The sequence below is a fragment of the Schistocerca serialis genome, chromosome 5 (genome assembly GCF_023864345.2).
Source record: "Schistocerca serialis cubense isolate TAMUIC-IGC-003099 chromosome 5, iqSchSeri2.2, whole genome shotgun sequence".
Lineage (NCBI taxonomy): Eukaryota > Metazoa > Arthropoda > Insecta > Orthoptera > Acrididae > Schistocerca > Schistocerca serialis.
This window is the reverse complement of record NC_064642.1, coordinates 60,211,005-60,238,448: the sequence shown is the minus strand read 5'-3', so window position 1 is coordinate 60,238,448 and position 27,444 is coordinate 60,211,005. Positions and strand designations below refer to the sequence as shown.

Below are 27,444 nucleotides of genomic sequence, written 5' to 3'. Positions count from 1 at the left end.
TGGCACATCAAACAAAATTGGAGTCATCAAGCGTTGCCTGTTTGGCCAATCAAAAAATTCTTATCCTCCCGAAGTGTGATAACATACCGCTGAAATTCTTTAATTTTCTTCTCAAAATCCTGTGGAAGCTTTTGGCATTTGAGAGGTCCAGTGAATTTATTTCTAGTAACGGTAGTTGCAAACAATCCCAATTCTCTTTTTTTTCATAAGGGAACGTTGCTCTCAGCTACAGTGAACTCTCTTCCCGCCTTTCTGTTACCATATTTTCCAGGACAAAGAATTACTTTACGCTCGAAAGTAGCCTCATACGATAGTCTTCTCTGCTTGCCTTCCATTTCGTGGCTACCTAATGTAAACAATGCGTAGTATTGTAGTAGGCCAACAATATCGAAACGAGGTTGAGAAGTACAACAACGCGTTGAAATGTACGGGACAGAGCTAAATTTCGAGGACACGTTCTATTTGAACGGACGATTAAAGAAAATTTCCTCTAAATTCAGAACCGGAAATATATATCAGCTCTTAACTCGATAACTTCTTACCCGATTTACGTCTTCCTTTAATTCACAGATACCGCACCTATATTTTCTTGCTAGAGTTTAATACATACTTTGCTACTTCATATCACATAGGGTACAAAATACCTGTGAACAATTCAAGTTTGAACTCTAATCTAATGCGTTATCAAATTTTGAGTACTCTGTATGGTAAAAAAAGTGCGCACTAGGTTCGCATAAAAACGGTATTCCATTCACACCACCACCCCATAGCGCACCGTAATCGGACTAACAGTTTTGTGCTACCTACGCTTACTTCACACAGTCAAAGAGGAAGACTTGACGTGCTGAAAGCTCAAAAAGCAGTAAAACTCCTTCACACAGTGAAAGTAAAATTATGTTCTTCTATAATTTCAAAAGAACAATTTCAAATATTTACCGAAAATTGTGAAAAAGTGTAACATAAAAATATCGGCACTCGATATTGCCATTTTGATATCGACTTATCGGGGAGGAAATATCACTGATACATATCGATATAATTACTGGTGGACATAACGACATATCGATATTTTATCAAGCAACTCTAGAGCACTGGCGGAGCTGTCATTTGAATTCACGTGATTCACGTGGAAAGGTTTCCGTCGTGATTACGGCCGCACGACGGGAAATAAGGTACTCGGCATGCGGATTGGTGGTTGGTGCTAGAAACATGGAACATTCGATTTCGAAAATCGTTAGGGACTTAAATATTCCGGGATCCACAGCGTCAAGAGTGTGCCGAGAATACCAGATTCCAGGCACCGCTTCTCACCACGGGCAACGCAGTGGCCGATGGCCTTACTTACCGAACGAGAGCAGCTGTGTTAGTATACATTTGTCGATGCTAACAGACAGGCAACACCGCGTGAAATAATCGTAGAAATCAATATGGACGACGATAAGTGTATCCATTAAGACAGTGTGACAAAATTTGGCGTTAATGTGCTGCTGAAGTCGATGACCGTGCCTTTGCTAACAGCACAACATTGCAGCGCACTTTTTTTAGACGACTGGAAGACTGGCTTGCTCAGATGAGGTGAAGTGAGCCCCAATTTTCGTTGCCAAGAGTTGACGGTCGAGTCGAGTACGGCCAGGCTCCACGAAGCAATGGACCTAAGTTGTCAACAAGGTCCTCGTGTGGTCTGTGTTAACGTGGAATGGACTGGGTCCTCTGGTCCAACTGAACAGATCATTGACTGGAAATGGTTATGATCGGCTACATAGAGTATGTCCCCAAACTACGATGGAATTTTTATGGGTGACAATGCGCCATGCCTAAGGCCGCAATTGTTCGCGACTGATTTGAAGAACATTTAGGGCAATTCGAGCGAATGGTCTGATCACTCAGATCGTCCGATAGGAATCTCGTCGAACATTCGTGGGATGTAATCGAGAGGTCAGTTCGTGCACAAAACCCTGCACCGGCAACACTTCCGCAATTATGGACGGCTTTAGAGGCAGCATGGCTCAATGTTTCTGCAGTGGACATCCAATGGCTTGTTGAGTACATGTCAAGTCGAGTTGCTGCACTCGCCGGGCAGGAGGATGCCCGCCACGATGTTATGAGGTACTCCACGAGCTCAGGGTAAATTCCCTCTCCATAAAATTCTCCCGCCTATGAGTTTTGTAACCCTAAATGAACAAAACCTGTGTTTGTGTAATGTAATCTAACAGTTAAGCTCGTGAATAGGATGTTATCACGAGCTTTTTCTCTGTTTTCTGCTGAGTGCAGATGAACGGCAACTTCTGTCATGACGAACGTTCGTCCTTCCACTCTTCAACGACATCAGTGACACACACTATCCCAACTGCAAGCACTCTCGTCCACTGCTAGAGATCGCGACTGTTCGCCGCACCGCAGGACGTCAGCATGGGGACCGTGTTTCTCATTACACCGATGGGAAAAAAGAGATGCGCGCCGACACTGGTGCGTCCAAAGGTTTCAGGAGTGCCATCGCGTCTTATTTTCAGACGAGTCCGAATTCTGCGTATGTTATCACACTGGACGCACACGTTTCAGGAGACTAACAAGAATGAACGCTGTCAGAATCCATTTCTCATCGTCATGGCGCCAAGCACGTGGCGTAACTGATTGGGCTGCCGCTGTGTATACTATTCGGTTTCCTTGGTTCGCACAGATGGTAATTTCTTTGAACAAGATAACGCAAAATCCCATTTTTCCCGTTCTTCTGCCTCGATACAGGTGTTCGACTGTTACCTTGGTCAGCACGTTCACCAAATCTCTCCCACAATGATAACATTGGGTCGTCGTTTGCGGAGAAACGGGCACGTCACCAATCGCCAGCCACCACTGCTGATGAACTCTGACGGAGCCGTATGTTGTCCAGGATCAGTTCGACTCTACGCGCAGCTGCGCTACAGCCATTACTGTCGCCAAATGTGGCAAATTTGACAACCAAAAATTTTCTACTATACTGAACAATACGATTTCGTCATTTGGTATCCCGCTTGGTATTCCAATTATAATGGCCAGCAGTGTACTGAAGAACTGAGGTTGTTCAAGTGGCTTACGAGACAGTCGATTTGTCACTAGGCATTCCAAGGCACAAAAGAAACCGTCGGCAGACGGGACCACTTTAACCAAGAAACAGAAGAGAGCGTACGCAAACAAGTAATGTCGCTACGCAACCAAAAATAATCATCGTCAAGGCTTATCGATATTAAAATAGTAATGAACGAAAGGTCAGCAAACAGCGCTAACTGTCCTCTCTGTTCGATCATCTAGAGCGCAAGAATCCAGGCAGAATTTAAGCAAAATAGAAATGGAGACTTTTTTGCTTACACTTTGGAAGAATCCTGCTCTTTCCCTCGTAAAGAATAGATAGTCACAGAGCGCTACTTTCTCACCCGCTGTTCAGACCTATAACGTCTGGGGATGGTGGCCTTTGATGTCGCAATTGTCCGCTGTGTTTTGTCTTTGTGCATAGGCCATCGTTTGTTTCTTGGTAGATGTAACGCCATCCACCGCTTTGCACAGTAGTCTGTTTCACTTTGCCCCTTGAAAATAACTTGACATATCAGCGATTGTCAATAACGTTACCGGGTCCCAATCGCGTACGTAGTGTGATAATTCGACTTGCCGGGAGAAGCGAAAGTTTCACAGAACTGACATTTTCCGGATAGCTTTGCATTTCAAAAATGCAGCAACAGCACAGTGACGAAACCTATACAGTCGTCTGAAATTATCTTGTTATGTCTCGCAACAGCATATGCCAGAAATGGATGGACAATAATTACCACAGAAGCAAATCATCCATTCGTCGATGAACGCACAGCTACTACGATCAGTAAAAGCTTCAAATGGGAAGTACCAGCATGCGAGCTCATCTAGGTTCTACTTCAAATATACATACAGGTGAGAGCTACAGTAAGAGTGAAGCAAAAAGCAGGCAAGCAGGCAGGCAGGCAGAGTGGCTGAGAGCAGAGCAGGCTGGGAATGGTACAGACCGGCCGGGAGGACGGGACCCGGAGGGGCAGCGTGGCCGACGAGGGCTTGGCGCCGGCGGCTGCGGCGCGCCGCTGCTGCTGGGCCGCCACCGCGCCGGGCGCGCAGACGTTCAGGTTGGCGAAGTCGTCGTCCATCTCCTCCAGCAGGCTGCCGTCCTCTTCCTCGTCAGACTCGTCCTGCCGCACCAGCCATACGCACCCTGCCCCTCACACACCGCGCACTCAAGAGCCACGCGCCAGCGCCGCGCAGCTGGACACTGCTCGCCGAATCCGCTCGAATGTTAGTTGTCAGCAAAAGCGAGCCATATTAGTAATACGACACGAGCCAGCCGCTTCGTCTGTTTGTTAACCCGAGGAAACAGGACTTCCAACCACTATCACAAATATAAGCAAGCGTTTCGACAGCATACGCACCACTGAAGGTACTTATCTTTTCTAACTGCTCGACGAAACCACCCCACCTGCTAGTAACGGGTTTAGCAAAATGGAAGTACGATCGACAGTACAACTTTCAACTCGTATCTAGAAAATATAAAGTTACGTAATTTTTGTTTGTACCAGAACTGCGGAAATTTTACTGAAAACGCACTGAAATCCCCCGTCATAATACTATAGCACTCCGCTATAGGAACCGAAGCAACACAAAATGATACAGTTTGTTGACTATATGGAGTATAGCGCGATAACTCCTTTTCTGAACTGAAGGAGAAGAACACAGGACAATACGTGCAGAGTTAACGGAAGTGTACAGTTACTATGCACTGTGGCTTGCAGATGCTTCCAAGGAGGTCAAACGAGCCCGAATGATGATGACCTAAGTGGTAATAGATCTCTCTCCGAAGAACTTGGAATTGCAAGAGAAGAGCTGGAAGAGTTGCTCGGTACAGTCTAGAAGATAGAAGAGGACGTTAAAATCCGTCGTAGCTTAGATTTCAATATCTATTGTAACAATTTGAAAATGATAAAGTTTGACATCCAACACATTCGGTGACTGTTCACACCGCTTCGAAATGCCCCCAGTGGAAATGTTGCAACTGGCTCTGAGCACTATGGGACTCAACAGCTATGGTCATCAGTCCCCTAGAACTTAGAACTACTTAAACCTAACTAACCTAAGGACAGCACACAACACCCAGCCATCACGAGGCAGAGAAAATCCCTGACCCCGCCGGGAATCGAACCCGGGAACCCGGGCGTGGGAAGCGAGAACGCTACCGCACGACCACGAGATGCGGGCGGAAATGTTGCAGTTGTGCCATCCCAATCCATATGGTCTCTTTAGCGCACTAATTACTATGGACGAGTGTTGGGCGTATCACTATAGCATCAAAACAAAGGAGCAAAGCAAGTAGTGGAAACGATTCACCAGCACTGAAACGGGCGTTGACCAAATCCTCATCAGATTTGGTTGATTGGATTGTTAAGGAACTGAACAGCAGGACCATTAGTCCTTCAGTCAAGGAGTAATTCAGCTCGGCAGTGGACTTCGCTTATCATATGCCAATGTGCTACAGCGCACTGTAAATACTGCACTAAAATTATGCCTTTTGCATCAAATGTCAGCCAGAACTCGCACTAAAACTATTTCTCTTCTCATGCAAGTCTGAAATCGCACTGGAATTACATCATCTCTCTTTGAATGCTAGATGGTATGCAAATAAAATTAACAAAACCATGTTTTGTGGCGCTTCTCTACAGTAACTAGAAACAAGTGTCGACTGTTGAAATAATGGTACATTATTCACAGCACCGAGTCAGTATATTTCTTTAAAATTTCATGCAGCATATTGTGGAAGCATAGGCTACCGAGATTTTTTAAAGAATCGTCGTGACGTCACTGTGGGTGAGTGGTCAAAAGCAGACTGGTAATTTACGGACCTGGGTTCGACTCCTTGCTAATACCGACATTTCTCTATTTTTTTCATTTTATTGTATACCTCGCAAGGTTAAAGCACTAATTATAAAATTAAAAACAAATCAGTTTATGTATGTAAAACTTATACATGCGATATAGTTACGATTACTACCCATGTAAATCGAAAGGTTGTATGCTAGCTGGTGGTAAAACAAGCGAGTATACAAGGAAACTTATTATGAAAGCATTGTCTGCAATGATCTGTTAAAGAGCTCCTTTTCCACTTAGATGTACTTCAAATATAAATGTAACGATGGGGAGTGGGACGACGTTCACTAATTTGGTTTACCTAACGCTAAACATTCCAAAATAATTGCAAAATACTTTGATTACCTTCTGAATTGTTCAGAACCAATCCATCAGCTCGAATAATCACTCACTCATCATAATCTAGGAGAAGATTTACCCGAACTATCAAAGGAACTCAAATATCTGTTAAAATCTTTTAAAGTTAGTGGAGAAGACCCTATTTACACAATAACTTTTGAAATGGTCTCCACTAAAAATAAAAATTTCAGTAAAATTAATCTATGCGAAAACTTGGGTGTGTGGCTGCCAACTTTGGGGGGACAGGTCCAAACAGCGAGGTTATAGATCTCACGATCCGAGATAAAAGAAACTAATGGAGGAAGAAGAAGAACAGCATAGTCCAATTAATGCGAAAGGAAAACGTACAAACTGAGACAGATGGAACATTGGGGCAGCAGGAGAGGCATGTGCAGAGGGCATTGCCACTGACTCTTCCCAATCCCCACACCATACCATACCATGATCACGATACAATGGGGCAACACCAATGTAAGAAGACATAAGAAAAGGTGAAACAGAACAGCACAAAAGACCAGGCAAAACATCGGGAAAACCGGGTGGGGTGAGGGGTGTGGGGGGTCTGGTTGGCGTGCAGCCAAGTCCGAAGGCATTCAAAATTAACGTCAATACTAACCGAGGGATTCCAACTCTGGAAGGAAATACAGGTACTTACATCAGGGGGGGACAAACCACTTTCATGAAGAACCAAGGAAGTATGCAACGATGTGAGAGTTGCCCACTAATACCTGGAAAAGAAGACTGCGAGAGCGTATTTAGTGTGAAGGGAATCACTGGGGGTGGGGGGGGGGCCTGCAACTACAAAGGCGGGGACCACCTCATCATGCAGCATAAAATCATGCCGGCCCCCCCTCCCCCCTGACGGCCCACGACTGAACGAAAAGGAATTTGGATGTGACGCCATCGGAAACCCAAACGAAATTATCCGAACAAGCAGCACGGGCAAGATTGGCGCGAAAGTCGTGGATAGCAGAGACCAGGGGCGGGAACAACACTGGGCAACAGCCTGAAAGACTGTCAGGTGAGAGAGGACCGTTTAATAACGCAGAGGGCCTGGTAAATGGCCACAGTAAACACCTCTCACACACTTGTCAGGTAAGATATGATGATACATGGCAACAAAAGACGTGAAACCATATGTGATCAGATTTAGAGCCATCAGTGTAAAAGACAACAGCATCTCTAAACTCTCTTAAGAATTAGCAGAAGAAACAACGGAACATTATCGGAGCAATAGAGGCTTACAGGCCTCAGAATAGATCCATCCAATCCAGGGCAAAGGAACTAACCAATGAGGGTATGTGGGAGGTTGGTTCTGAGAGAATGTAAGTAACAGGACATGAGGATAGATGGAAATCGCAGCAGAAAGAAGTGAGGTGTAGCCTAACTAGCAAAACCACTGAGGACAGGCAGTGGGCAGGCAATGTCCTATAGCCGCGAAATGAATAGGAGGGGGTGAGCCGGGAAAGAGTGGATAGTAATGGAATAAGAAACCAAAAGCTAGGACCATCGAACCGAAACGGTGCGGGGGCAGCATCAACCAGAAGATTACCAAGCGAGCTAGTACCAAAGGCACCGGTGGACTCACTGATACCATGATGGTGGACCAGGTCACAGAGGAGCAGTCTGGTTGGGGCAGTGAGTCATAATCTTGACAACCATAGTCCAGTCAGGACAGAAGTAAGGCCATATAAAGGTGGAGAAGAGTAATGATTCGCACCCTAAGAGGTGTTCACAAGGAGCGAAGGAAACAGTTTATGGAAACATCCAATCTTCCCAAGTTGGATATGGTGCAATCAAGTAAGCACGTTGTCAAAAGAAAACCCAAGAAACAGAACCAGGTGATCACAATCAGGTGTTAGTTGTCGAGATAAGAGTTCTGGATCAGGATACACCACAGTATGGCAACAAAAATGCACCACCCAACAGAAAAATGTAAGCCGCATGAGAGTGTCCACGAAGAAGTTCGCTAGTGACATCCTGGAGCTGTTACTCCAAAGATGCCACCGAGTCTAAAGTAACCCAGAAACAGAAATCATCCTCATATAGAGCAGGGGTGTTAGGTGTTGAAGCAACTGGCTATGAATGGAACCAAGAACAGGTGCTAAAATAGGGGAGGAGGAAAGGGCCAGAAAAAGTTACCATTCAGTAAAAGGGGCATTTTAGGATTCTGCCTGACAAGGGTAAAACGTTAAGTGGAGGAGGAAGGCAGCTGAATAGGTGGCTGGCTGACACTGACATCACAAAATGGCTCGCAAGGTGTTCTGCTCGAACTGATGAATCTGTATAAAGGCCACCTAGGAGGACAAGGCCCAGATGGAAGATGACTGTTGGAAACTTTGGAGGTTCGAGGGTGTGAACCGTAGCCCACACCTGTGACACAGGAACAGAAGAAACTAGGCAGTAGACAAAGTGTTCCAAACACACCTGCTTGCTTTGTTTGATTAAATAAAGGCGCAGAGGTGTTTGAAGATAAGACTGGTGGAGGATGAGCGCTGCCTAAGGCATTGCAAGGCTCGACGGTGATCACAGATAGCAATGGCAATAGTTGAACTCTTAACATGGGACCAGGAGGCAGCTGAACAGGCCCACTGAGCAGGGTATAGGAATGATGGCGGCATGAATTATATCATCAGATATATCATGGACGACTTCATCTATATAGCCTCACTAAGCACACAATCTGCAAGGTATACAGATGCCAACAACTGTGATGGATAGCCCAGCAGGTAGCCTGCCCACTGGGAGGTGGGAAGGGAATGGGGGATCAACGGGAACTGGTAGCTCTCACAGAGGTCATTGTACAGCAGCCAGTGTAATGAAGAAAGAAAAGGAGTGGATGCCACTGCAATATAACAGGCAGAGAAAGTGTCAAACAGCACTAAAATGGATAGGAGAACCATCATCAAGAAGGCACAGATCTTGGTCCACTCACTGGGATTTTGTCAGCGAGGAGCCCCCGACTAGATGAAGCAGTGCCCCACAAAAGGGTGATGAGCATTAAAATCCTCGAGGAGGAGGAGGAGGAGGAGGAAGGGAGGGGGGAGTCCCTGAAGGAGGGCAGTTAGCGCTGTAGGCATAGGTGGTTTGTCAGGAGGGAGGAAAGTGACCACTGATTCCAACTGGACCTGTATGGCCACCGCTTCCAATGTGGTTCTAAGGGGGATCCCTGTACTAACAATGTCCTTAAGACCAACATGCAGACTCCACCTGAAGCCCTCAAAGGGCTGACATGGTTCCAACAGAAAGCATCAAATCCACAAAGGATCTGTGAGTGAGCATCAGTAAAATGATATTCCTGGAGAACGCCACAAGCTGGGGAGTAAAAGAAAATAGGGGTAGCAATGTTGCATGGTGACACTGTTCATTAGAGTTCTAATGAATAAGCACACAACAGTGATCCAAATAGGAGGTGAATGGGCTGAAGTTAGCCATGCTGCCTGGTCACCATGCAGCACCAACAAGGACAGGATAATATCCACAAACAAGAGTCAGTATCTCCAGGGGCACTAGCAGGTTCTTGTCCCAGACTTAAGTTGTTTCTCCTCTTCCATAGGTGGAGAACAGCACAGTTCAGAGGGAGAGCAGGCTTCAGCAAGACCTGTCACAGAGTGTGGGTAACCTAGGGGTAAACATACAAATGGGTCCTGTGGCTGATTGGAGCAGCAGGTCTCCAGTCTGGAAGACGCCGGGGCAAGGGGTCCCAAGAGTCAGCCACATCACTTGCAGGCACTGAAGGAAGGCACTTCTCTGGCCGCATGAAGGAGCTACACCACCCAGAGGGGAGGATGTGGGAACGGTATCAGAGGGGAGAAGCGAGAGGGACTGGAAAAAGGAGGAGGGGGAGAGGAAACAGTTGAGGAGGAGGGAGGAGAGGGGAAAGACTTAACAGAGTTAAAGACGTCACAGGCACAGTGTGAAGATAGTCATATTTCTGATGAGCCTCAGAGTAGGATGAACGATCGAGAGATTTATGCTGTATCTTCTTTTCCTTCCTATAAATTGCACAGTCTGACGAGTGAGTAGAGTGATAATTGTGACAATTAACACAAACGAGAGGCGTAACACAGCCGTTTCTCTCATGGAGAGAGAGCCCACATTCATCGCATAGAGGGTCCACTGGACAACAGGAGGATGTGTCCGAAATACGAACACTGAATACATATCATGGGTGGCGAGATGTATGGTTTCACATAACACTGAGAGCCCTAACCTTGCCCACCTTCGGAAGCATAAAGGCTTTAAATGCAAGAATAAAGACACGTCAGTATCTACGTCGTCACGCTTGCGGCCTTCTGTGTTCTGAAACACATTAGACAACATGAGTACTCCGCTGTTCCAGATTGACCAAAGAGTTTCTTATCAGTTTAAGGGATGTCTTTATAAAAAACGTCTCCTTGGACTATATTCAAACACTAGTGAGGAGTAATGGACACCAGGATGCCACCAAGGTGGTCACAGGCACACACTGTCGCAGATTGTGTGGCAAAAGAAATTCTAATCAACAGCAAATTTGACTTTATCTTACTCAGTGTCCACTTTGCCAAACTAATCTTCGATAATTCACACGAAAATAATGGCTTGGTGGTGGTGGCGGTAGCGGCGAAAAGTGTCCCCATCAGTCCTGATGCACACGGGGTAGCTGGGAATGGGTTTCACCCGAAGCCAGCAAACCTGGCCCTCCTCCCAAGGGGTAGCTAGGGAAGGGAAGGCCGCAGGATCACACAATTCCAAACTAAAGAGACAGCCATAGAGGAACGGGTAGATTTTTGGAACTTAACGCATTTAATGCACAAAGCATCCACCCACATACCGCCCATTCTGATCAGGGGCTCTCGCTGTGGGCACTACCTAGTCACAGCAAGAGCCATCTGGCACGGCGGCCATTGCTTGGAGTTTTACAGTTCCAGAATGATGAGCAACCACTCCTCGACCTGCATAGGGATGTAGCAGCACAGGTATCAGAAGTGTGGTCCCTGTGTTGTCAGGGTTCAAATGGCTCTAAGCATTATGGGACTTAACATCTGAGGTCATCTGTCCCCTAGACTTAGAACTAGTTAAACCTAACTAAGCTAAGGACATCACATGTCCATGCCCGAGGCAGGATTCGAACCTGCAACTGTAGCAGCAGTGTGGCTCCGGACTGAAGCACCTAGAACCACTCAGCCACATGGCCAGTTGATGTCAGGGGGCTCAACCGAAAGGGTACACAGGGAGCCCACCACACTGACTGGATACCATGCTGGCTATATAGTTTTAAAGAACAACAGTGTCAAAGGAAAGATGGAAGAGGTGTCAAGGCCACACACTGAAGATACTGAGGAAGGTAGTGTTCCCCAGATTGCTCACACTACACAGACAAAATTTAGAAGGGCTGTCAAACCCCAAAGGGGAAGGGAAGAAAATAAAGGAAACCAAATCTTAAAAGATGACAGAAAACAGGAGGATAGCCAGGCTGACCTAAGCAAGGACACAGAGGGGGAAGGAGAGGGGCAGAGGGGATGGAGCGAGGATGCCAAGGGAGGGGCTCAGGGAAAGGGATGCAGCTCAGGAAGGAAGAAAGGGCCACAATAGCTTGGGACCCCTTGTGTGCCATGCATGAACTCTCAAAAAGGCCATGAACCCCTGTACAAAACCTGAAAACCAGGAAAACTCTTAGGAGAGTTTAAGGTGGCCTTGATAGATCCCCTACATAATAAAGGCAATGCACAAGATTTTAACAACAGAGGAATTCCTTGGCAATAACTTACATATAACAGTTTCCACTGTTATACTAAACAGAATAGAAACACCAGGAAGTAATTTAGGTGCATATCAAGGTGGTTTTGGGAAGGGCTGACTATGATTAAGTATTTGTTCAGAACAATCATTTGCCACAGATCGCTAGATTCAAAACATCGGCCTTTTTCCTTGAAACTGTTTGAAGTGTATTGTGCTAACGTAGATTTTGAGGGTTTTGTAAAGTGCCTTTGTCATAACTCCACCGAGGGCAAGGCGTCAAAAGTCTAGACTGGTAATTCGAGGACCCGGGTTTGATCCCTGCAATTACTAACTCTTCCTTATTTTATTCATCGCAATGTTGCACTTAATTACAAAATTTAAACGTATTTACACAAATTTATGTAGAATTAATGCATTCAAGTCAGTTACGATCACTACCATTCTAAATGAAATACCATTCTAAATGAAAAGGAAGGGAACAATCAGACAAAACTTGATGGCCCGCAGAATGAGCCGGGACGTAGTCGTTACATAAGAAACACTCCCTTGGACAACATCCTGCGTCCTTGACAATCTCCCGAAAACTCACCAGAAGTTGGGGTTGTTGACGTCAAACAAAAATTTTATCGAATTATGAAAGCATGTTGGAGTGCTGAAATCGAGGCACTGAAAGGAGTATGGTCACTTCATAACCACAATCAAGTGCAATTCTGAGGGCAACGTCGTCAACGAAGTGCAACACTTAACAGCAAACGCACGTTTATTATGGACACCAACGTATAGACAAACAGAAGTAACTCCTTGACAGAGTACTGTTGTTAATAAAAGCACCTAATTTTCCAGAATAGTCAAAAATTAAGACCACATGACATTTCAAGAACCAGACGAGTTTTTTTTTTTTCCTTCTTCTTCTTCTTCGGGTGAGGTGTTTGGCTACCACGGTGTGGTGTTAACGGATTATGCTCGTAAGTTACTAACCGTCAGAGCAGCATGACAGAAAACTTCTGATGAGCTTTCGGGAGATTGTCAAGGACACAGGACGTTGGCCAAGGGAGTGTTTCTTGCGTAACGACTACGCCCCAGCTCATTCTGCGGGCCATCAAGTTTTGTCTGGTCTCCAGCTATCATGCGCATGGTAACCTGTGACTTCGTGCTCTTTCCTCTGATGAAGAAACCACGCATGACAGTCATTTCTAAAATGAAGACGAAGTAAATACAGAAGTGGAAAGTTTCCTAAACAGTTTGAATGGGGACTTACAGTCTAAATATCTGAAGTGATCCATTGTCGGAGAAAATGTGTCGCATGTGAGGGTGATCACGTAGAGAAGGACCGACACTGTCACCCATGCAGCTTTATTTTTCTCAGGTGAAAATTAAAACTTTACGGCAACCACTCCTAGAATTTAACTGTCTTTAGAAAATGCGAATAGAACTATGAGAAATCCTTGTGTAAAATGTATGGGCTAATGTTGAATGTTGTTCGAAAGCAAACGCAGAAAATGTCTTTCTGGGATGTCGTAGAAGGAAGCCAACTGATATTGTGCGGTGCGCTTACAGAGCAGGTAAGGCAAGGGTTCACGATTCAAGCCAATAATCGGAGCAGTCATCAAAATAGTGGAAGGAAGCTAGTGACTATGCACCAAAGGTGAAGTCCATAACATGGGCTAGAAATAAGGTAGTGTTCTCTAGGATAGGATGACGCATGATTAAGAGCACAACATGATTCTTTAGCACTCCTCCGAAAATCTAAGTAACGAGTGCGGTTAAAAGAAAACCAACAAGTTTCAACATGAATAAAACAGATAAATTCCCCAAAACTTCATGATATCGTCATTTCTATAACTATGAAGAGCAAAAAGACGCAATGAAAGACGTAAAGCAGTACAGCAGAAACTTTTACTAGCTCATCACTAGATAAAGGATACAAAAGGATTATTCTTGTGAGTTGCCTTGCGAAGGCTAGAACAGCGGGTACCTGTACAAACTGGATGCAACAATACTTGTGAAATATCTGGGACAGAAAATAATTAAACAGGAGGGCAATGAAACAGCCCACAAATTTCGACACTATGGAAGCTGAGGGATGCTCTATAATTTCATCCACTCATTTCAACACGTTGGTGCCCCAGGCCATGACCGGGAGCAATACTAGCCCCTCTACAACTTAGATGGAATGTTTAAAAAGATAAACCAACAATTACGACATTTGTCATTTTATAAATCTTTAACATCGATCACTAGAATACACTTTCGAATTCTGAAACTTACCAGAGATAAAATAAAGATAGTGAAATGTCGTCTACAAGTTTTACAGCATCCGGACTGCTGTTATACGAGTGGAAAGCATGATAGGGAACTAATAGTTGATCTAATCTATAGACAGAACAGTAAAGGAAACTGAAGAATTTGGGAAACCAGTTACAGTTCATCGAGGAGGAATAAACGTTTAACAGTGTAATTCCGTCAGAGACAACCTGATACATCAAAGAAACGTCAACAATGGGGAAAGAATTTTGGGGAGGGGGTACAATGTAGAGGGAGACGGGTTCAAATTTATGTAGATTGCAGCAGTTACGGAGGGATGGAGAGACACACACAGGGCCAATCAGTGAGGAGTGTTTCATCCAACCAGTCTCGAGAATTTAAAACAACAATTGTACGAGACGAGTTCTGGGGGCACCATAATGAACCAGAGGGTAAGAAATAAGTCGTGGTAGACATATCTTTAAATCGAGGAAAAAAATCAAGAGTCCACAATCAAAAAAATAGTTCAAATGGCTCTGAGCACTATGGGACTTAACATCTGAGGTCATCAGTCCCCTAGAACTTAGAACTAATTAAACCTAATTAACCTAAGGACATCACATACATCCATGCCCGAGGCAGGATTCGAACCTGAGAACGTAGCAGACTGAAGAACCTAGAAACGCTCGGCCACAACGACCAGCAGTCCACAATCCACTAACGACATTGCGCACCCTAATGGTTGCACTTGCACATGTGATTTTTATAATAACCGTTAGAGTTACGAGTTGAAAGCAACTTAAAATTACCGAGCAGTCGAGACGTAGACCACTGGTGCTCCCTGAAAGAACAACAAGCGCTCGTACGAACGTGCATTCTACGAATAGTTTGCATTATGAGGAGCTGGTAGGGTAGATTCCGTTAACTTTACGAACAATACAGAGGTAATGGCAGATGTAAAGCTGTGGGGGGGCTTGTGGTTAGCTCAGTCGGCAAGAGCACTGACTGTAAAAGGCAACGTTTAGGGTTAGTTTCGCGGTCCGGCTCTCGTTTTAATCTACCAGAAACCGCACAACCCTCTTCCGGGCGGAAAATTCATTCTTGAAACCCCACCATACGGCACAGGTATAGTGTAGTCAGATGTTTAACGGTTTGGACTGGTGAAAGAATGTTACAGAAGACTACACTATGGAGGTGGTGCGAAAATGGTTACGAGCTACGCGACAAAGTTCATTGTCATGTGTTTCAAAGCAAGGTAAGAGTCCTACATTTTTTATTTAATAGCTTTCCTTCTTACTGAAAAATATGTAAAACCAGTTTCAATGTAATAATGACTATAAACACATCAGTAATAATTAAATCTGCTTAATCTTTACTTTATAAATGATATCTGACTGAACAAACTCTGAAACAAACAAGATCATGTAAGATCAAACAAGATATATAGTAATGGCTCGTTTGATCTTGACGTGACAGTCTCCTAAGCGACCATTTTGAATGATTATGTATCAATTCTAATAGATATATTGATATTATACTGAAACGCTTCTTTTCCACCGACTAGTTCAATATCTTCGCAGTTCTGTGCCATTTTCCTGACAGGCGTTCAGAGGGTTCGATATTTAGCTAGTTTTAAAACTGATTCTTTGGCGCTGGAACTGGAATGCAAATTCCATTACGGTCAGCGCTCAAGAATAAAACGCGTAGTGAAGAGAGAGACTTCGCCACTCTCATTGTCTTCTTCATTGCAAGAATTTGCTCTCCTAAATGAATTCTGTTAGTACGTTTTATACTGACGACATTGTTTTCTTTTAAAGCGGTTGTAAGCACATTTTTCGAATTTGACATGATAAACATGGACCTCAGCAAAACACATTACACGCTTTTTACTCTTCTGTCTCTATGCTACACTTCAAATTTTGTTTACCGACATTTACAAAGTTTCCGCATTCTCTCACATTTCGCCAGATCTGCGAAGAAATTAATCGCTCTATGCTGCCACTGTTCTAGATGCAACTTGTCACAACACTCCAGTAGTTGTAATTTCTGAACAAAGTACTTTCAATATAACAGAAAAAACACTCACTACACGTATTTGATGGGATTAAGTAATGAATTACCACCTTAAGTGAATTAAGAGCACGACAAAGAATGCTGTCGAAACGTTCTGTGCTAATGTGCAGATAGGAAACTGGTTTAAAGTCACAATTCCCGTACGTGGAACGTTAGACTGTTACGCAAATGCTATCATGCAACTGTAAGGTAACGTGTTAGGGGTACATCCCTTCGAGCGGAGGGACAAAAACATAGGCATTTCGTGCATATTACGAATATACTGATACAGGAATCGACGTGCAGTTTGTCTCAGCTATTGTACAGAACAAATTGGTGCAACACACACACACACACACACACACACACACACACACACACACACACACACACATTTACTACTATGAGATCACAAGGAGACCCCAAGACAAATATTTCCCAAATTAATAATATTCTTAATTATTACGCCACACAATTCTAGAAAAATGTTCCGCATAAGTAGGTCTCTTAACGCTACCACGTGTTTCAAATGCAGTGCAATAACACTCCGCGAACAATTACCCCAACTTCGTTTCAGGAAACTAGTATAATACAACCAAATTAAGTGACAGCCGTCAGCATTCGTCACCATCCACCCCTGACATATACTGAAACAACGTATATGAAGTTGAGAGATATCTCTGAGCCTCCTGCGACCCAATGTGTATCTTTCAAAATTTCCAACTCTGTACTCTGTAAACATACTTCACAACAAAATCAGAATGATGTTCCTCCCACATCTTCAAATACCAACATTATGGAAGGACGAAAAGTCAATTTGTGGAATCACATCACACAATAGCTGTGAATGTAAGATTTAACTGTCACCAAAAGGTGGTATGAACCACGCCGAAGGCGATGATTGGTCTCAAAAATCTTTGCACACACATTACCTATCAAATGGAACTTAGCGCACGGTAAACCATGACACATCATGCTTAAATACTGACACTACACGTCGCGTCATCTTCCAAGTGTAGAGGTTTCTACAAAATCTCGTGGCATGTCTTCTCTCTGAAATACATTATCTGGTTTCAACACCTACAATATTAAAATAAGGTTATGAAGTATAAGATATCAGAGATTTATCTCAGATGAATTATGCAGCTATTTTCTACCTTGCTGACATTTTGCAGATTTCGGCATTGGACGTATGTAAAAAACCAGTTAATTTGTGGTGCCATGCGAGCTGCTACAGATTCTATGACAATTTCTTTTGTGTGACAGTTAGCAAGTAATTGTTAACGTCACTGCAATAACAATAACGTGTATACAACACCGCATCACACGTTAAACTGTTGTAGAGTGCTTGACAAAAGCGAAAAAAGAGATGCACGAAGTGTACTGTCGACAACGTGCCAAGAGATCTTTACACACTCATCAGTTTTGACACGCATTTCTTGACAAACTTATGCATAACAATATTCAGGAAGACTTTATTGACGATGTGTAAATAAAGTGTCCAACCTTCACTTTTTTAAAAGTAGTTACTGATGAATGGCGCTGTGGCCATAATCTTCGTTTCTCAACAGATTGGACGAGGAGTCTACAGTACCCTATATCTTTAAATCCGATGTCTACTTTATTGTGACTTCGTTATAAATTCCTTATTACGACCACGATACACCTTATCGCCGGTTCTCCCCTTTATAAAGCCGAGGTGTTTCATTAATGACTTAACTACAGAGTTCATAAAATCTACTGTCTCATAATATGACAATCTTTTAATCACACCTGCTTCAACATTCTAGAACAAAGTTCACTAGATGTATATGTAGAACGGTGGAGATGCTATTTCGATATTTATTTAGAAAAATTTGACCACTTTTTTCTGTCATTGCAAACATCAAGAAAAGTTTTTCGTAACTGTTTCATTATTTTGCGCTCAAAATGAGGTCCTGCTCTTTAGGATACCACATAGCCAAACTTACAATCTAACGCCTATCACCTAAAGCAATCTTAAAAACACAATGAATCGGATATTACATATTATGTGCTACGAAGAATTTCTTTATTGTTATGCAGTACTGAGCACACAGAAGTGGCTAAAAACGATTTCGGGTATACTTCATGTTCGTCGAAGCAGTTTCTTCTACACAATAGACTTGCCACTTCTGGAGAACACATGGACACAGAAACCTGTTTTTAAAAAGCTGTCGTGTTTATACTACACAGAAAGCAAACATCGAAAACAGTTACCGTCCAGATGCTTTCTGCTTTACCTTGCAGGGTTGATGAACTCGACAACAAACACGAACGCTCGCCTGTAAATGGGACAATAGTTATCGATTCGCGACGTAGCCGAAGTCAAGACACATCACTTACACCACTTGTACGCAATAGATGAGCATTTCTTTATTTTACCTTCTTCGGTGGAAAAGCTAACTGAAACATGCCCCGCCGATGGCGTGCGGAGCCGTTTAAATCGGAGCAAGCTCCGAATATTTAATTCACCAGCTTGAGCACTTACGTACCGTTGATATTTAAATGCGCTGCTGTTAGATGTAACAGGAAATCAGAGAATACTCACTCGTTGCAGTTTGTGAGGGATGAAGGTAGTGTCATCTCTGCCCTTGTTTGTAAGTCCAGGGTTGAGGGAGAGGATAGCATCAATCTCAATCTGAAAACAAAAGCGGAAATAAATTTAAGACATTCTCTGATAAAATGTTACAGAATTAACTCTGGAAATAATTATTTCTCTGTATAACAATATTCGATATCTTTACTTCCTTTGGAAATCCAGCCACGGAAAACAATATTCATACATCGTTGTTCACGTAGAATGACTTTATTTATTAGAACTAAAGATCGCCGGCAACATGTTATTTGGTAAACTAACAGTATGGAGATTCCTTCCTAATGTGTACGAATAAAACTACTAACTGCATAAGCCTTCTGCAAAAAGTAAATAAAAATTCTGTACTAACTGGCTTCACACAGGAACGACTGATGAACCGTTTGTAGCAATGAACGCATTCAATGGAAAGCTGCAACTGAAGCATGTTGGTTCTGATAATATGCGGTGAATGCCGTCCAACAGCAAAATGGGCCGCAAAGGGAAGAAAACAAGTAAAGGAAAGGCAGATAGTTCTCTTCGAACAGAAAAGGGAAGACCATTTTCAGAAATAGCCGATATTATTGGAAGAAGTCTGGCAACTGTGCATTCCATAACATGGCGACCTACAGAAAGAAGTACTCTCTTCAATAGCGAAAGAAGAGGTTATCCCAGAGCTGATGGAAAGAGAATGAAGTATGTTAATAACAATGCTAAGAAAGATCCTAAACAATTTGATAGCATCTGCTGCGTCACATGTTAATGATCAGTTCGGGAAGGAAATCACACCAAGGGCCTTTCGCTATATTTTAATGTTGTGAACCTGGGGTACCATACATTTGCAATAAAAACAAAAAATTGAAACTTTAATGTGCTCGAGAGCATGTAAGCAAGAACCCAAGTTTCTGGGACACAGTACGATCCACAGATGAAAGTTTTTGTAACATGGACAGATATCGGTATTTAATTATGCTGAAGGAAAATCTGCAGAAAGGTGTTGATACCTTGGGTTTAGGCACGGATTACTACTTTCAACAAGACAATGACCATAAGCATACAGTGGAAATTTTTTGTCTGTGGTGGTAGTACCATACTACTCATGTTCTGAAGTTTCCAGCGTAGACCTTTATCTAAATGAAGATTTTGGAGTACGCTTGAAAAAACGACAAGAATTTGGAATACTTCGTAAGACTACTCTGAAAATGTTTATAACAAGAATGGCACAAATATTAATTCAGACACAACAAAAAACTGGTTCATTCCATGCGAAAAAGACTGCCTGCAAAGTATTACCAAGGTCGTTTATATACATTGTAATCTTATTCGTATGTGTGAATACTGCCCAGAGGGTAGTTGCCACGTTGGTCATCCAATGTGAGAGGTAGATTCTTGAAGCAATGCACTCAAAGTTTCAACTGACCCTAAGAAGTCACAGTCATGTTCATGACGCCAGATGTAGGCTATTCCAAAGGCTGATAACTGCTCCTATAGGAAGCAGGGAGTGGGGGGTGCGCACTGCGTTTGTGAAATATTGTCTTCAAAGTTTAGCTCACCGCTGAAATGTCCCTCTATGGAAGTACAATAGGCTGGAGGACGCTGTTCCAATATTGTACACACCTCAATTTAACCTAGATGACAATGAGACTGGCCTGATATTCGTGCATGACTAATGATGCACCATTAATCAAGCCGAGAAAACCTCAGATCGCCCCGTAATCGGTTCAAAACACTACTTACCCCTCCCTAGTGAAGCCGTGGGCTGTGTGCCACGCACGTGCACTGATACCGGGACGAAGTGGGATGCAGACGGTTGCGTACTTTCATTCTTGCTATAAAATTTTCTTCCACATCTTGTTTTACACCTCCGATGTACAATTTGAAAGTCAGTGGGGATAAGTAGCAAACCTGCCTTACACCCTTCGTAACAAGAACCACTCTTTCTTGACCCTCTACTTTTACTACTACCAAGCAGGTTTTGTAGATATCATATATTATTCGTCGGTGTCTGTTCTTTAATCCCGAACTTTTAAGGGTTGTGAACATCTTATTTCACACCACACTATGTAAAACCTTCTCTAGGTCCACAGATGCTAGGTAGGTGTTCCGATTTTTCCTACAACCCACTTTCAGTTACCAAGAGCAATATAAGGCTTTCTTGGATTATACCTTCGTTCTGGAAACATAACTAATCTCTCTCCGGTAAGCCTTCAGTTCTTTCTATTCTTCTGTATATTATTCTAGTCAGCAATTAACAAAAGTGACTTGTAAGAGTAATTGTCAGTTTACTACATTACTTGGTTGTGCCTTCTTTGGTTAAAAGATAATGCTTCTCTGGCTATCCGATTGGTTGGTTGGCTGATTCGAGGGAGGGGATCAAACAACGGGGACTCTGTCTCATAATGTAGGGGGCCAGAAATCAAGGGAGAAACAACTGTCCAGTCCAGTTAACGGGAAGGGATAACATGCAAACAAAGATGAGATAGGGACGTCAGGTCAACAGGATGAGGAAAGAACAGGCAATGGGTTGGTGAAACGAGGTGAGCAGCGGTGCCCCAGAAATGCTACGTGCAGTGGGACACCAGCACTGCAACCAGCGCGTCCCATGATATAATGGAGACAGCACCAGGGGAAGAAGACACAACAAAAGGGGAAACAAAACAGTACAACACATCACACAAAACATAGGGAAAAGGTGGGGAGAACCTGGTTGGCGTGAAAGCAAGGTCAAGCAAAGCCTCCATAACCAAACTATACGCTAACAGAAGGACTAAAATTCGAAAGGAAAATTTAAGGATTTACACCTGAGAGTACAAACCATTTTCGCGAAGAAAACTGAGGACAGATTTAACACTGCAAGGGTCGTCCGCGAACACCCGAGACAAGGAAGTTGGGAGATCATATTTAGTGTGAAGGGCCAAAAGGCGGGGACAGTCCTACATAATATGGATCAGGGGCCCTGCGACTATGCTGAGGAGTAGGGGGGCAGCTCGTTGCAGAGTAAAAAAACCATGCGTCATCCTAGTAATGCCAATACGAAGATGGCAGAGGAGTGTGTATTTTTGCCAGGAGAGGCAGAGGGAAGAAAGCCTGATGGTGGGAGCCCTTCATGGTGCATTGTTTATTAGAGTGGGGAAGCCACCCAATAGCCAGCCCACAATTGGGCAGAAAGAGATTTGATGCAAAGCTGCAAATTCACAGAGAACAGTGAGGAGGTCGCTGGACACCCCCCCCCCCCCCCCAACCAGACGATCAATAAGTTCATTACATGGGATACCTACATGGCCACGAACACAACGGAAATCAACTGAACAAGCAGCATAAATAAGATCAGCAAGAAAGTCGTAGATGGCAGAGACCATGGGATGGTGGTAAAAACTCCGAGCTGTAGCCTGAAGGCCACACATCTAGTCCATACACAACAAAACTTGGGTGATTGAGGACTGTTTAATGAAGCAGAGGCCCTGATGGGTGACGATCAATTCCACAGTAAACACCCCACATGTGGCACGCAAGAGACTGTGTTCTGTGCCAACAAACTATGTGAAAGCGTATCCCACATTCGAGCCGTCAGTGTTAAAAAAACCCACACACCCACACACACAGTGGCTCCCTGAAATTCCCACAAGAGCATTCGGAAAAAACAATGCAGCAAGAGATTCATCCGAATCCATGGCTCACTAACAAGGGTGGAGGAGGGAGGGGGGGGGGACACACCAAGAGAGAACATGGGGAAAAGACAAGGAGGGAAGGTGGAAGTAACGGCAGAGAAAAGTGAGGGAGAGCCCAAACGGTAAAATTGGGGGACCATGGTCAGATGCTGGTCATTGATGTAGAGCTCCAGATCACGATCGACTGCAGTACAGCGACATAAATGCACTACCCTCAACTTAAGAGAACAGATTTGAAAACAAAGCGAGAGTGCCCACGTGGAAGTGTGCCGGATGCCACCCTGGAGCTGTCGTTCTGCAAAGGCCACCGAGTAGAGCGCGCCCAAATATTCAAACAATCAACATACATAGCAAGGGTGACCAACGGTCCAGCAGGGGCCCCAAGTCCATTAATAGCGATGAGGGAAAAGGACACTTAATATGGAGCCCTGAGTAGTGCCATTCTCCTGGACACACAGAGAGCTGAAAACAGTGAACCCAGATTCTGAACAACAAGTGGGACAGGAACTGACGAATAAAAGTTCGGAGGTGGCCCTGAAAACTTAACTCATGGAGCATAACGCGCAAGATGATTGAAGAAAACTGCGAGAAGATAGTGGCGCTGAGAAACGGCCGGCCGAAATGGTGTTTCTAATCGAAGCAGATGATTATCAGCAACTGTCCCTACCGAATGGTGCACTGGTAACGAGATGGAAGTTCCTACGATTCAAGGACCCAATTTAGCTGATGAGCCACCACCTGTTCTAGTAACCTGCAGGGGACTTGGTCAGGCTCAGTGGCTTTTCACCCAAGCAACAACGGATCCTTGCCAGGCTGAAGGACAGGAAGCAAAATACTGTCTCTCCAGTGAGAAGAGAAAACGCTTTGGAGCCAAATATGACTAAACACCTGGAGGAGATATAGGCATCATGGAGGACTGAGGTATTTAAGCAACTGTTTATGGACGGAATCTGGGTCAAGAGCTGAATCATTGGAAGAAGAGAGGGCCAGAAGTAGCTCCCGTTCAGTAAAATGTTCACTGTAGGATTCCACCTGATAAGGGGTAAAACTTAAGACGGGAAGCTTCAGCACGCTGTTTCCGGAGAGGAAGGGGGCTGGATAGGTGGCTGACGCTGATACTGTCACAAAATGGTTCGCAAGGTGTATGGAAGAACTGATGGATCTGTACACATCCCACCAGGAAGGGCAAGGCCAGGAATAAAAGACAGCCGCTGACAACCTTCAGGGTACAGAGTGTAGCCCATAAACGTGACGAAGGGACAGAAGAACCTAGAGAGCAATAAAAGCACTCCCAACACACGTTTCCTCTGTTTGATTAAGTAACAGGCTTTGCCACAAAGACATGTAAAGATAATAAGATCGGTGGAGGAGGGGTGCCACTTACAACGTTGCAAGATGCGACAACGATCACCGATAACAGTGGCAAAGACCGTGCTCCACCACGAACTGGCCGATGGCGAATGGGGCCAGCCAAGTGCGGGAATGGTAGTGCAGATTATATTGTTGAACCGATCACGGGCGACTTCACCGGCAAAACTTAAAAAATAATATAAAAAAAAGGGTGGAAACACAACGTGGGACGTCTACAGAGAAATCAGTATGAGGGAAAACTGGGTCATCAGGAGGTGGAAGGGGAACGACAGAATCAACAGGAAATTGTCACTATCACAGAGGTCATTGTGTGGCGACCAGCGTAAGAAATAAAAAAGTGTAGGGAAAGAGATTGAAAGATCAATGGCAGAGAAATTTCTATATGCAGCACTAAAATGGGTAGGGGAGCAATCATCAAGGTAGCACAGGTCTTGTTCCGCAAGAAATTTGTCACAGAGGAGCCACCGACTAGATGAAAAAACACTGCCCCACCTCCCCCAAAGGGTTATGGGCATCAAAATTCCCAAGGAGGAGAGAGGGTCGAGAAGTTTCTGAAGGAGGGCATTTAGGGTAATACGCGTAGGTGGGTTGCCAGGAGGGAGATAGATTCCAAACTGTGACCCCAGTGTCCCACTGGACCTGAATGGCAACGGCTTCCAATGGGTGGTATGAAGTGGGATCCATGTACTAAAAAAATCTGTACAGGCCAATGTGCAGATGCCAATGGAAGCCCTGAAAGGGCCAACTCGGTTCTGAAAAAGCACAGAACCAACAAAACTTCAGTGAGTGAGCATCAGTACTATGAGATTCCTGGAGAACGACGCATGTTGCCAAGTGAAAGGCAATAAAGTTAGTTGGTTGTTTGGTTTGTTTAAAAGAGGGGGGAGTGGGAGGTAGGTTGGTTTAAAGGCTGGAGAAGGGACCAAACCACAGTCCCTTGTTCCTAATAAAACAATGCCACAAGTGTGAGTATAAAACGGACGAAACATATAACACAAAACGGAAAGAAGGGAAAAGGCATAAGAACGAAGGGAAGGCAACGAACACCTATATTAAAAAAGAGAGAGAGAGAGAGAGAGACGCTAGAAACAGGAGAGAGTAAAACATGAAAGCAGATTACAGTGACTGGCCAACCATGAGAAGAAAAAGGGAAAGCCAGCCACTCTGCAACACATTAAAGCCTTCACCCTAAAAGCACTAGAGTTTTTTTGTGGTTTTAGGGCGCACAACTTCAATGGTCATTAGCGCCCAGACTACGTTGCACCGCGAGGCACAAGTTTAAAACAACAACTAAAAGGGAAAACACGATAAAAGACAGACTCACAGGGATAGGATTAAAAAAACAGCATAATCAAATGTCCTTAGAGAGGTTTGTCAAATTGATAAAACGAAGAACGCCAGCAGCTGCTCGTGGGTCATCCGCTAAAATGGCATCTATAGTACATGGCAGGCCAAGATCAAAACGCAGTGTGTTAAAATCCGGACAGGACGTTAAAATGTGGCGGACCGTCAGCAATTGCCCACATGGGCAGAACGGCGCCGGCGCAGCCGTCAGCAGATGGCGATGGCTGAACTGGCAGTGGCCAATGCGTAACCGGGCCAAAACGACCTCCTCCCGCCGAGAAGGGCGGGAGGAGGACGTCCAAGCCGCGGGAAGAGGTTTCAAGGCCCGAAGCTTGTTGTCCGTAAGTGCAGCCCAATCGGCATACCACAGCGATAAAATGCGCCGACAAATTACCCTGCTACAATCCGACGAAGGGACACAACAAGAAGCTGTCCGAGGCTGGAGGACCGCAGCCTTGGCCGCGGCATCTGCAGCTTCGTTCCCAGGGATACCGACATGGCCAGGAACCCACATAAAGCTAACCGGAGAACCGACGTCCACCAGCTGCTGAAGAGAGCGTTGGATCCGGTGCACGAAAGGGTGAACCGGATACGGATCACTGAGGCTCTGGATGGCGCTCAGGGAATCTGAGCAGATGACATAAGCAGAATGTCGGTGGCGGCAGATGTAAAGAACAGCCTGGTAGAGGGCAAAGAGCTCAGCTGTGAAGACCGAACAATGGCCATGGAGCCGGTATTTGAAACTTTGTGCCCCGACAATAAAGGAACACCCGACCCCGTCATTGGTCTTTGAGCCATCTGTATAAATGAAGGTCATATTAATGAACTTCAAACGAAGTTCGACAAAACGGGAGTGGTAGACCGAACCGGGGGTAACCTCTTTTGGGAGCGAGCTGAAGTCAAGGTGAACGCGAACCTGAGCCTGGAGCCAAGATGGCGTGTGGCTCTCGCCCACTCGAAAGGTTGCAGGGAGTGAAAAATTAAGGTGTTGAAGGAGGCGACGAAAGCGAACTCCAGGGGGTAGCAGGGCAGAGACATACAACCCGTATTGACGGTCGAGAGAGTCGTCAAAAAAGGAACGATAAGACGGGTGGTCGGGCATTGACAGTAGCCGACAGGCATACCGACAAAGCAGTATATCGCGCCGGTAGGTGAGTGGCAATTCGCCAGCGTCAGCATGATGACTCTCTGCGGGACTAATATAAAACGCTCCGATCGCAAGTCGTAAACCCCGATGTTGTATGGAGTTGAGGCACCGTAAGATGGATGGCCGTGCAGAGGAGTATACGAAGCTCCCATAATCCAGCTTGGAGCGGACGATCGACCGATAGAGACGAAGTAGGACGGTTCGATCCGCTCCCCACGACATACTACTGAGAACACGGAGGACATTCAAAGAACGGGTACAACGGGCAGCCAAATATGACACATGTGGAGACCAGCTAAGTTTCCTGTCGAATGTAAGACCTAAAAATTTTGTTGTCTCCACGAATGGGAGAGCAACGGGACCGAGTCGTAAGGACGGTGGGAGAAACTCTTTGTAGCGCCAGAAGTTAATACAGACCGTCTTCTCGGCAGAAAAACGGAAGCCATTGGCGACACTCCAGGAGTAAAGACGGTCAAGAGAACGCCGAAGACAGCGCTCCAGGACACGTGTACGCTGCGCGCTGCAATAGATGGTAAAATCGTCCACGAAAAGGGAGCCTGATACATCAGCTGGGAGGCAATCCATTATTGGATTGCTCGCTATGGCGAAGAGAGCGACGCTCAAAACTGAGCCCTGTGGCACCCCATTCTCCTGGTGAAAGGTGTGACAGGACAGAACCCACACGTACCCTGAACTGTCGATCCATTAAAAAGGAACGAATAAAAAGAGGGAGGCGACCGCGAAGACCCCATGTATGCATGGTGCGGAGAATGCCCGCCCTCCAACAGGTGTCGTAAGCCTTCTCCAAATCAAAGAACACAGCCGCGGTCGGGCGCTTCCGCAAGAAGTTATTCATAATGAAGGTCGACAAGGTAACCAGATGGTCAACAGCAGAGCGGCGCCTACGAAATCCACATTGTACATTGGTAAGTAGGCGTCGAGACTCGAGCAGCCAAACCAATCGAGAGTTAACCATTCGCTCCATCACTTTACAGACACAGCTGGTAAGCGAGATGGGTCGATAACTGGAAGGCAAGTGCTTGTCCTTCCCCGGC

General features: G+C 44.8%; 1 protein-coding gene across 3 annotated transcripts in view; it reads right to left on the bottom strand.

Annotated features, from left to right (window-relative positions):
• The window catches only part of LOC126480723 (kinesin-like protein Klp10A), a 327,696-nt gene that overhangs the window by 100,376 nt on the left and 199,876 nt on the right, over nucleotides 1-27,444 (bottom strand). For all 3 annotated transcript variants that reach the window (XM_050103985.1, XM_050103986.1, XM_050103987.1), the window contains exon 3: nucleotides 18,836-18,925. In XM_050103985.1, coding sequence (XP_049959942.1) covers nucleotides 18,836-18,925 — 90 coding nt within the window. The remainder of the gene's footprint in view (nucleotides 1-18,835; nucleotides 18,926-27,444) is intronic.